At 36.6% G+C, this 12125-nt stretch overlaps 1 protein-coding gene across 3 annotated transcripts; it reads right to left on the bottom strand.

The window, feature by feature from the left end:
- Positions 1 to 503: 503 nt before the first annotated feature.
- Bicd (Microtubule-associated protein Bicaudal D) lies at positions 504 to 12065 on the bottom strand. Of its 3 annotated transcripts, none has more exons than XM_072908636.1 (8): positions 10742 to 12060; positions 10069 to 10209; positions 9156 to 9992; positions 8876 to 9022; positions 8603 to 8635; positions 7416 to 7851; positions 7015 to 7269; positions 504 to 6314 (listed from the first exon to the last, which is right to left on the bottom strand). In XM_072908636.1, exons 1-8 carry the CDS (start codon positions 10952 to 10954, stop codon positions 6034 to 6036), a joined length of 2343 nt encoding a protein of 780 aa, XP_072764737.1. In that variant the 5' UTR covers positions 10955 to 12060; the 3' UTR covers positions 504 to 6033. The 3 variants fall into 3 exon arrangements, with proteins under 3 accessions (XP_072764737.1, XP_072764738.1, XP_072764739.1); XM_072908638.1 differs by lacking the exon at positions 504 to 6314 and adding an exon at positions 6321 to 6730 and having other exon boundaries at positions 10742 to 12065; XM_072908637.1 differs by lacking the exon at positions 8603 to 8635 and having other exon boundaries at positions 10742 to 12057.
- Positions 12066 to 12125: the final 60 nt, after the last annotated feature.

Raw genomic sequence — 12125 nt, 5'->3', positions numbered from 1 at the left:
TAATAAACTCTAAATCGAATTTCGTATATGCGCATCGAATGAAGTACATCAAGATGTATTAATTCCATTATAAATATTCTACATCTTTGGTCTTGAAAAGAATTAGCAGTGTTTTCACCGAAAACAAAAGATAAAAAAATTATATATTACGTTCTGTTAACTTTATATTTCATCCTGATCAGACAATTATCAATATAAAATTGCTGATTCATCTCAGAATCAATAATCATATGATGCGTGAATAGACACGATATAATCGATTAAAAAGTATTTAAACTTGAAAGGAAGGCCAAGGATTTCTGACGTCTTTTATATAAATTGCGCTGTAGCTGTATTTATAAATAGTGGCATCATTTAGCGATATCTAATAGCAATTTTTTTTATCTTGACAAGTTTTGTCGACTTGAGATTAAAGTAAATAATATCGTAGCATATACAGGTACAGGCGCATATTCTTATATATATAATTACAATAATAATAAAGAATGTATCAGAAAAATTAATCATGTTACAAACGATTATATTTCGCTTTATGTTACAAAAAGAATCTCCACTACGTATAATGTACTATTGTTTAATAACGTCAACTCCAGGTACCACGAGTGTGGTTTGAATACGCATTTCTTCCTTTGTCTCTCTTTCTCTCTTTTTTCGATTCTTTAAAAATTTTTCTTGTAAATAATGTTACAGAACATCTACTTAATAGCTACATTCGATCTAATTTAAAACGATTGCCGTCTCCATTCCAATTACTTGTCAATAAACGTGGGACAAAAATCACGAAATTGCTATAAATGGTTGGTTCCGGATTTTCTTTCTTACCATTTAACGATTAATGTGCTATAATAGCTACGGAGAAAATATAATGCTCATTGAGACTTTCGTATAATATATATATATATATATATGTATGTATAAATCGTTTTCGCTAATCTCTGCGAAATTTGGTACGTTTTCATATAATGTATTATTGATGCCGTAACGCTAGAGTGCATTTATACAATATATACAACATACAATGCTTGGGTCCATGATCAAGTTTGTGATAAAGATATTTTTTTCAATTGAAAATAGTATAAATATTGAACTAAAGAAACTCATCAATAATTTATCGATCCTGCCTCCCTACACGCTGATGAAAATGCAATGCCAAATACTGAACTCTATGAATATACGTTAAATAAAATAGTTATTATACAAGGCCACATATACATAAATATTATATTAACATTACTAAATTGCATATTATATTAAAATTACTAAAATTGCAACTTATAAAATATCAAATTAATTGAGCTACATATATGTGTTCTATAAATCTTAGAATACAATTAATAATATTTAAATCGTCCCTATAATTAGCACAATATATTAAAACAATAAATAATTTCTTAAAGAATTTGATTTAAAAAAGATACTTAATAACTGAAATAACAACTGGAACGTTATTTCATTTTGCAAATTCGTGGACGTTATTCGAAACGTACCTCGTAAATCAAAGAAATGATTTTTATAGTTTTTGTGTGTCACAATAAAATCTTGTCATAATGCCTACATACAAGAAACAGTGTACATAATATATCGCTTAATGACAATTCACAAATTTGCAAAATGCTATTTAATAATACAGTCCAGCTTGCTCATCGATAATTATTACTAAGAAATACATGTTTCTGTCAATGACAAAGTGCAAAAATATTTCTCATAAGTGTAACATGGACCCGATTAAAGTGCGATATATCCAACGTCATTGAGACATCTCATGCACGCCATTACATCAAGAAATTTCTCTCTCCGAGTCCTCCTTTTAGAGAAATAGTTTCAGCACACATTACGCAGTCGATTAATGTCTTAGTCTATGCCCGTTACAGTTAATCGGACTCGTTATTTGCGAGTTTTACATTTTTTCTCTCATTTTCTTTTATTACCCCTAGTCTCACGTATCGTGATCTAAACGCACCACCATCGGGAGATTCGCCGGACGGGACGCAATGAGAACTTTTGTAAAAGCCTTGAGCATAAATCTGTTCGCCATCCCAATCCTCGTTTACCAATTCTCGGCGGGCAGATTCTAATATTATTATTATTCCTTTCTCTCGGTTTTCTCTTTAGATTATTTAGTTTATTGTTCCGCTTCTCTCTTTCTCTAGTTTATAGTCTTAAACACGCTCTTGATAAACAATTCGGTACACAGGTTGCGCATTTTTTTCCTTCTTAAAGAATATAAATTTATTACAAAGGAGATTTTACAAAAGACACATACTTTAGCCGAGCATTAAAATTATTTATGTAAGTAATAATTAATCAATATATTTATAATAGGAAAAAAAGTAAAGAAGTCAAGAGGAAAAAAAATAAATATTTTTTCTGAAGAAAAATTGGAGAGAATAATAAAATAATGCAAATAGAATTCACAATTGTGAATGCTGATACGCAACCTTTTACGACATAGAGGAACTTTATGAAGGACGCTAAATATGTAGAAGGACCATGTCGAGCTCCTTCGGAAGGACAGAATTACTTTTGGCAAAAATTGTCAAAGCTATGCGCTACTGCGACTGGACACTCACATTTATGAATTTTTTTATGACTTTTCGAAGACCGTGCTTTATTATCGTGATTCTCTCAGAAATCAATTAACAAGCAATTTAAACATGTAGCTAAATTGTAACAAGAAATTGCACAGATCTTTTTATCGATAGAAAACAGATCTGTTTCTAAAAATTTAATTTCTGATATCACATAGCTATCATTAAATATCAATCGTCATAATGCGCAGTCTCCGAAATTCTTACAATTATGTTTTATATTGTAACATTACAATACAGATTTATATGTTTTCTAACATCTCTCCGATACTAACGTCTCTAGTCGCGTGATGCAGCGCGGACGGTTAAGTTGAGTCAAGGACGAAATTTTCTGTGAAAAATAGTGCGAGGACAGTTTCTCAAGAAAAGGAAGAATTTCTTTTGTCCGGTTCGGTCCCAACGGTGATGCGTGACGAAAAGGGAAGGGACGGTGATTTGAGACTGGCTCGGTTTATGGATATAAATTAGCCTGACCTGTGTCTAGCGCCTAAGTGTGTACGAGTCTTGCAAAATTTTCTTTCCTTTCAATCTTGGAAAGTTACATATAATATTTAAGAATAATTATAGAATTACATAATAGAATTATTTAGGATCGATATTGCATCAATCTACGTTAAAACGTTTAAGCATTAAAATAAATGTTCATTTTCTTATCTATGTATTATATATTTAATTAATGCTATAATCTCTAGAAGAAGATAAGGACCGTTCAACAAAGTCAGCTGACTTATTACAATTAAAAGTTTGTTATTGCAACTGACTATTAATAAAGTAAACTAATAATTATTGCTAATCCGTATTATCGTTTAAGAAAAATAAAACGGGCAACAAATTAAATTCGACATAGGAAAAATAAATTACAAAAAGAAAATAAAAATCTGCGAGAAATGCTTTATTCCGAATATCAACATCGATGGAATATCGTAGACGTTGGACTATATAAGAAATAAGATCTCCTTTTAATAACGCGTCTTATAGACACAGGTGATGCGCAATATAAAGACGACACGATATAGATATAATAGCGATAATCAATTAATTAATAAACGCTCGATAAATTCTCTTTAGGTATTCGTCTTATCGCGAAACCGACAGACAATAATTACGACAATAAATATACAATTGCAATAATAATAAAAGTTAGCGATGACAATAATAAAGATAATAATAGCAATAGCCGTATAATAACAGATTTGATTGAAGTCAATCTATGTGATAGCATTTAGTTATAAATATGTTTTAAAAATTTATTTGCACAGAATGCTCCATTACGTTTAATCTCAATTATGTGTTGTGCATATCTTAACAATTATGATAATCAACTATTAAATATATATGTAAAAAAATATATATATAAAATAGTTAATATATTTGTAAAATACTAATACGGTCGAGACATTGCTCAGAAGTTTCATAACAATCGAGTGTTTTAATTGGAATGACTGCTTTGCACGACGGCGGACGATAAATTATAAATATGTATATTTATCACTAGAAGAAATATACGGACGTATCTATGGAAAATATCAAAGTAAAAGAGCATTCTGCGAAATGCACTAAGCACGTTCTTATCACGATAATTACACTTCTGCAAAAGTGACAAAACAGCGATAATCAATAAAACTAGTAGTCGGAGCTATATGCGTGCGTCCTTTCTTTAAATAAAGAACCTTTTCGTGACCTCGTCGAACGAGATCAGTGATTATCATGCGTCTCAACAAAAGTGCCTTACAAAACTTTTTGCGTTATAATAAAAATGTATACAAAGAAATGTAAAATAAATATAACAAATGATAAAACTCGCATCGAATAGCTGCTTCAAATACGATAATTAAGTGTAATAGTTAACTCCAGTAAAAAACATGATAAAAGTGTAAATTCAACAAGCTGCCAAAAAGTCAATATAAATTATTTAAAGCCCGTTTAGGCCGCGTTTATTACAATAAAATTGTTAACGAAAGAACGAGGTATCGTACGTTGCACATTCCATAGCTAACAACGAGATTGTGAAAACGTATACCGATCTTCAACGATAAAAAATATTTGTAATATCTTAGAACACTGGAACAATCGATTTCCCATACCTCCGGAGACGGAAGAAAATACGTTGCCTAAATCACGAATCTGAGATTTGTAAGATTTATTTTTTTAATTAATAACTCTTATAGAGAAAAAATTTTTTTTCATAATTTCATAATATTTATATATGTATATAGTTTTCAATTTTTTTTTTAAACACAGAAGGCAGTATCAGTTGTTCCATTTCCAACATATCGAAATATTTTTATGACTCGATTGAATAAAAAACGGTTTATTCATGCATAAAAAAAAACACTTGTCAACTAAAAGGGTATAGATAGGTGGATCTATTGATGCATCTGAGTGTCATTTCTGTTGTGGAGATGTGACCTGAGGTGTCCTACTTGGAAGATAGGTCCTATCATGTTTTTTTTTTTATTTGGCTACTGTCTAAAATTTTCAAATCTACTTGCTACTACGACATTCCATTTCGCTACTTTGATTATAAACTCTACCGGTCACGCGCGAAATATTAATATTGTCTCTATGTGGTATGCAATGTAAAATTTGCCGTTCTCCACGCTAACTACTTATAAACGGTATACGTTTCTTTCGCCGTGCGTTTTCTCCTTTTAACGTACGTTTTAGTTCTCGACGAAAGGTTCCGGAGGCGATTATTATGCTACATACCAACCATCAACAGAATATCCTTTTAATCGTCGAGACGATAATGAATACGTTAGAATACGTAATAAATAAGCGTGCTAAAGCAATAATAGAGCACGATAAATCAAATCAAAGTTTAAAATGTGTAGAGCGTTTTCTTTCTCTGTACAATAAAAACGATCGAGAATGAATCGTTCGCGTTAATCTAATGCACTTGATAGTTTAACGCAGAGCTAACGCATATCGTCGCGTAGAACGTAGAATTCGCATTAAATTCGCACACGACGACTCCGCGAACCGCGGGCGCTCTCAACGAAAAGTGTATATTCTATACACTCCTTAAATTCCTCTACTAACAATAGTGGTAACACAAGGCAGAGACTCTCCGAAGAGACTCTATGATATGGAGCAAAATTCGTGGAGTATGAAACTGAACATTCGAAAACTTTCAAAATGCAGCCAATTTACTTCCCGTTCACCGAGCACAATTCTCTTCCGTATTTAGTGAGGACGGCGTCGTCATTTCCTTTTTTTTTCCTCAAATATTTATCGTGTGTCTCGTCCATCTCTTTGTAAAAATACATTTCACGGAATTTTCCGCGACTGCGGGATGTCTCTCTAACAAAGGAGAAGTCAATTGTATACTCACTACACACTTACGTCCTTCAGCCCCAACGACAACGAGCGGTAGAAAAATTTGAAAAGGTTCTCAAAATTCTCGTTTCTCTTAGAATATCTTACTCCACATCTTCATCATTTTCTAGAAGAAATCTCTGCCTAAGTGGGGACGGTTCGTCTGTTGCGACAGTCGCGGCCTACCGCGTCCGTTTGCGCCAGCGGCGTGTCTCCTAGTGTTGCGCAATTCCCGATCGACCTCGAGCTCTTCCAGTTTCATGGTAAGGCCGAGCTTTTGCTGCACCGCTAGCCGCAACAATTGGTTCAGCGTCTTCCGATCGTCCTCTGCCGCGGCGAGCTGCCGCTGAAGCTCGTCCACTTGCGTCACGTATTCTTCACAGCGTGCAGCAAACATTGCACGCAGACCTGGAGAGCGTATGGTTAGAGCGGGGTTTAACACGATATAGAAACAAGCGGACGAGATAGAGGAATGCAACATTAGAGAATTGCAAGCGTGTTCATTTTCGAGAGATCGGATGTTAGACTTTATCTATAATAATCGAAAGCTATTTCTTACATTTAATATATTTATATATATTTAACGTAAAGTCATGAAATGATGCACCAATGAAAGACCAGGTACACATTGACAGTTTATATTGCATTACGTTTATTTAAACGAGCACTTGACTAGTCACTAGTTTTGAAGAGAAATATTACACTTGGCTGTATATATACATTTGTTGATTTTTAGGCAACACAATGACTATGGCACAGAATCAGAGCGTTTGAAAAGTCGATTGCAGTACCCCACAGAATTAACACCACCACATTTATTAAAACTAATAGCAATCAGTTTTTAATGGACGCATTAGTAGGAAGGTGTTTGCAGGAGAAAGTGTGTGGAACAAAATAGAAAAAAATAAAGTTACATTATTGAATTTCAATTTAATAGACTGTAGAATCGTCTTTTAAAAGGAAAAGATTTAGTAAAGATTCATGGCAAGTGTCATCTAATATAATTCTTAACGCAATTTCTCTTTTTAAGATTTTTTTTTTTTTCAATTAAATTTCTATCTACGTAGTAAAGAGAAGACAGAGAAAGATATAAAAGTTAAATACTCACTCGAAAATGTCGCGGCGTTTTCCTTCAACATTCTAAGCTCATTCCTCAGCTTGAGCATTGTCTCGTTGACGATGCTCTTCTCGTTTTCGTATTTGCTTTTTAGATTCGTTAACGCTACTTCTGCCGTATTTTTGTTTGATTTCAGCACTGTTCTTAATGTGGCGATCTGCTCTCGTTTAGCGGATAGTAAGGCCTTTAATCTAATGACTTGCTCTTGAAGATCCGTTACTTCCGCCTTGTTCTCATTGACGGAAGCTAAAAAAAAATTCAATTCTCAGTTTAAAAAAAAAAATTAGAAACTGATTTATTGATAAAGAGAACTATTTCTATATTTTTTACACAATAAAATTTTTAAAAATAAAGACGAGGTTTTGTTTAATAAATTTTACGAATGTACTTACTCTCGCAAACATTGCAGATGCTGGACTGCATTCCCTTGACTTTGGACAATTCGATTGTGTGTTCTACGGCACTTCTAAGATACTTTATTTGGTCCATCGCGGTCTCTATGTGCTTCGCAATTTCCTTTGATTTGCTGAGACTTTCTAGATCCTTGATCTTGATGTCAGTCTTGAATAGAGTTCGACACCAATCCATCTTACTGTTCTCCTCTTCCTTTTCGGGCACATTTTCCGATTTCTCGTGATCCAACACCACTCTCGAGGGAGTCTCGCCATTAACGGTGCATACGTGATGATAGAGCTGTGCGAGCTCATCGGAGAGGTTCTGCAAATCGTTCTGAGCAGAATCGAGAAAACCGCCCGCTTCCGCGGTGAGTTTCGACAAGGTGGATACATCCGATTCGAGCTGCATGCTCCTTTGTTCCGTATCCAAGAGCTGAAACGAAGGATAAAGAAATATCAATCGTACGTACGAAAGCGCGATACCAGTCGCAATAAATGCGTTAGATGCATTTTTTTACTTGATACTACGCGTTTATTCGAAATCCGTTTGCGAAACGAAATTCGCAAAACTCGGATGGATTTTTTTTAGGGTCACGTTTATAGTTCTGCGAGTGATAGCGGAAATCTTTTGCGAGAATGTACAATATGTTTGCAGATATCTGATTTATTTTTCTTTTCGAATATCGTGCAAAGACAAGCTGGGCGAATTCCACGATCGACATGCTACGTTAGATGCGCACGAAATTTACGTATAGAAGGAAGAGAGTGATCGATTCCGAATTTTCGTTTTTTAAGCGCATTCTGTTTCAAAAGCCACGGTGCATAGCGGATCCGTACGTCATTTCTTTCGAGCAATGACACTTTTTTGTTTTAAACGCGCTTGATGCGACGATCCATGCGTGAGACTAAATGCGGGCGAGAATCCATGGCGCTCGAAGAAATGATGCAATTCTCAAACATGGATCTACAGTCAGTGGATTGATGGTGAAATCGTCAGTAGCTTCGAAAACATTTACGGTTAAATATACGAAGAAGTATGAGATGGGAAGCGATATATGTATATATCGAGCTGTTAGGACATTGAGAAGCAAGTATTCATTGTACGGATCATTAGAGGAGCCAACAAGACAAATTGTTATTGAAATATCTGGTAAATACGTCAAAAGGACCACACGTAATCCAACCTTTTCTCGAAGGCTCTTCTCTGACTCGGGTATCTGAAACGCCACAATTTCTATTCAAAGTCTAAGTTTTATACGTATGGTTGCGCCAGTATCGCACATATTTTATATTCTTACCATTAGGACAAACTCTTGCGTTCTTTCTCTCATCTCTTTCTTTATATCTTATAGCAATAGTCTGTTAACTTACGCCTTTCCTCTTAACCGCAAGTTTTACAATAATACTGTTGTATAATACATTTCTTTGAAAAATTTAACAGCGAGATAAATGCGTACCTTGTTTCTCAAATTTGTCAGCTCTGTTCTTAGCTGTTGCGTAGAGTCGGATACGGTTAAACCATTCTCCAATTCTGCCAGATCTTTCTGCAACTGATTAACCTCGCGAGCGGACATGGTGCTCCATTGATGATATTGCACAATAGCCTGTCCCAAATAATAAAAAGTGTCATTATTATAATACTACCAAATAAACATACATGTAATTTTTACGTATTTTCTTTGTACTATAAAATTAAAAAAATTTTACTACACCAAAATCATGTATGTGAAAATATACCTGATTGAGTTTATCCAGTGTTGCTTCTTCGTTTTGTTTCTCTGGCAATTTCGAGTGAAGATGATGCAGCGATTGCACATGCGCTGCCAGCTGCACTATTCGTGCAACAAACGATTGCAATTCTGCCTGGCTCTTCTCGACTGCGTACTGCGACTCGCGAAGATTTTGCGTTAAATGGGCCTTTTCAGTTTCCGCGAGTTCCAGCTGTTTTTCCAATTTCTTCAATTCATTCAAATGAATCTCGGAAAATAGGTCGACCTGCTTGTCACTCGCAGATGTGCCTGGTTCCTGCGTCTTTAGATCCGCCTCGATTCTACGCAGCGCAGGCGAATCGTCTTCGCCGTCGCTGCATATCGTCTGATCTTCCGTGATACCTCGGATGGAAAGCGCGAGGTTACTGAGATTGTAAATCGACTCGCTGTTGATTCTCTGATCCAACTCTTTTTTCAAGGCATACTTGGCTTCGCGCTCCGCCTGTAGAGACTCCAACGCTTCTTCCATCTGTTTCTCCGCTATCTTCTTCAAATTAGTCAATTCTTCCACTTGGCTGTTTAACAGCTCAACCTCCTCTGTGAGTCTTCGAATTTCGTGTTTGGCACCCTCGAATTCTACCTGACTGGACCGCAAACCCGACACTTGCTTCTGCAAGGAAATATTTTCGTCCTCCAACTCGGAGTAGTCCTGAAGCAGACGGGTCTCGCGGAACCTGCACTCCCGCAATTCCGTCCGCAATGATTTACGTTCCGTTTCTGCTTGCTGATGGTCCTTGCCGACCTCTTCGCGTTCCTGTAGCGCATGATCGCGTTCTGCTTCCACTCGTTCCAACTCATGACGTAACTAAAGACAATTTAATGTTTTAAAATGACAGTTTTATTTCGTACAAAGCGATAATTGTGCTCAACTTGATACAAACCTGTTTCGTTTCACACTCCAATTCAATAATCTGTGACTGTAAAGATGTTTCCCGAGCAGCACTCTCATTAAGAAGACTCTCTTCTTGTTCGATGCCGCTCTTTGCAGTTATTTTTGTGGTTGTCTGGAATTTTGCGAGGGCCTGAAATAATGACAATATGCTTTATTTATGTTTGGGATAAGTATCTTTATATATAATTATTATCGAGTATGATTAAAGCGATGAGAATAATTAATCAAAAACTTACAAAACATTTAACTTTTTAAATTTCAATAAATCTAATCAAGCATAATAACTATAAATATTATAATCTGCACATCGATTGTCTGATACAGACATACTGAATAAGTTATTCTATCGTGTGCATTCATCTGATATACGTATACTCATTCTACACACTTGCTGCAGTCAAATTAATATAATTGTATTTTTTATCTATTTTATTTAAAATAAAAAAAGTTAAATTACTATTTCTAAATATTTATTTGATACGTTACTGTTTATTAAATCTTTACTCTCGCTCGCACCCCTTAATTGTATCATACTTAATTGTTACTTTTGATAAAATTGTTGCAAGGATAGAATAAATTTTCTCTTTTTTTCGCTCTCTCTTTCTCCCCCTCGCAACGCGTGATCGGGCGTGTCGAGCGAAAAGTCCGGAACTGGCACTAACCTCCTGCGTGATCTCCAGCTCGTGCTTCGTGTTTTCGTAGAGGGCCTCCAGGTCGTTGCATCGTTGCTGCAGGGCCGACTTCTCCTCGAGCAGCGCGAGTCCGTATTGCGCCGACTGTATCTTCTCGGTGGAGGCCAAGTCAAGCTCGCGGGACAGTCGTTCGATCTCGGTTCTCAACTCCTCGAGCACGACCCCGTCGACGGTGGCGGCCATCGTTGGCTACGTCGACTGCACGACGATGACGATTGATAAACAACGACGACGACGACGACGACGACGACGACGACGACGACGACGACGACGACGACGACGACGACGACAACGACGACGACGACGACGACGACGACGTTGACAGTGCTGGTGTTGCTATCACGACTCCGCGCCTACTTCCTCCACCTCGTCGTTGTTATCGAAATAAATGGACGCCGATCGTCTGACGCATCCTTCGGTAATCGTCGATGAGACGCGTCGAACCTTTTTCTTTTCCCGCGAGTCACGCGTTTCCTCGTTTCTCGTTTCGTTTCGTCACGTCACGTCACGTCACGTTTCGTATTAGTTACCTGTTACCTCCTCACTTCGGCGGGACGCGCGCGACAGGCCGGTCCTCCTCCTCCTTTTCACATCCTACCTCGACGCGAGAACCACCGTCGCGAGCCACTCGCCGATTTTGACAGACGCGGCGCGAGGCGCGACAATCCGGTCTCCGGTCACGGCGAAGCGCGGGGGTGGATGGGTGGACTGGGTTGGACGGGCGAGAGGGGGATCACGCGAACACAACCGGATGCATGTTCCGCGCGTTCGCGGCGTCCGGTTCGGCCTTTTAACCCGTTTCGGTATTCCGCTTGTCCACGCGCGTCATCACGAGGTCGAGATTTTTCTCTCTCTCTCTCTCTCTCTCTGTCTTTCGTGTCTAGAAAAATTTTCTTTTACCACCGCTGTTCGCGCGCTTATCGAAATGGTTTTTTTTTCTTATCAATTTACGCTCCGATGCCCCGCACAGTTATTTATTATCGTTCGTTCGTCTGTCCATTCGTTTATTTTTTCTGCCCTTGCTCATTCATAATTTTCAAAGATTTCTATTGCGATAAAAAATATATATGTCGCAAAATATATTACTGACAAACAATAAAGAAAAATGTACAGCAAGGATTAATCGTTGTCAAGTCTTTTAAATTACTTTTTTTATATCTTGCTTTGCTAGATTTTTTCTTTTTATTAATTTTAATTATTTCACGATATTGCAAAAATCTACTAAGGTAGCTATAGAATTTCACTTGAAACTCATATATGAATTTGTAATTTACAAATCACTGCTAGTAAAATTATTTAGAATCGTAGAATAATTGCTTCTCATATATAACAAGTATATATTAATCGCAGCCTA

The sequence above is a fragment of the Anoplolepis gracilipes genome, chromosome 16 (genome assembly GCF_047496725.1).
Source record: "Anoplolepis gracilipes chromosome 16, ASM4749672v1, whole genome shotgun sequence".
NCBI lineage: Eukaryota > Metazoa > Arthropoda > Insecta > Hymenoptera > Formicidae > Anoplolepis > Anoplolepis gracilipes.
The sequence above is the reverse complement of the archived record's forward strand: the minus strand, read 5'-3'. Positions and strand labels throughout refer to the sequence as shown.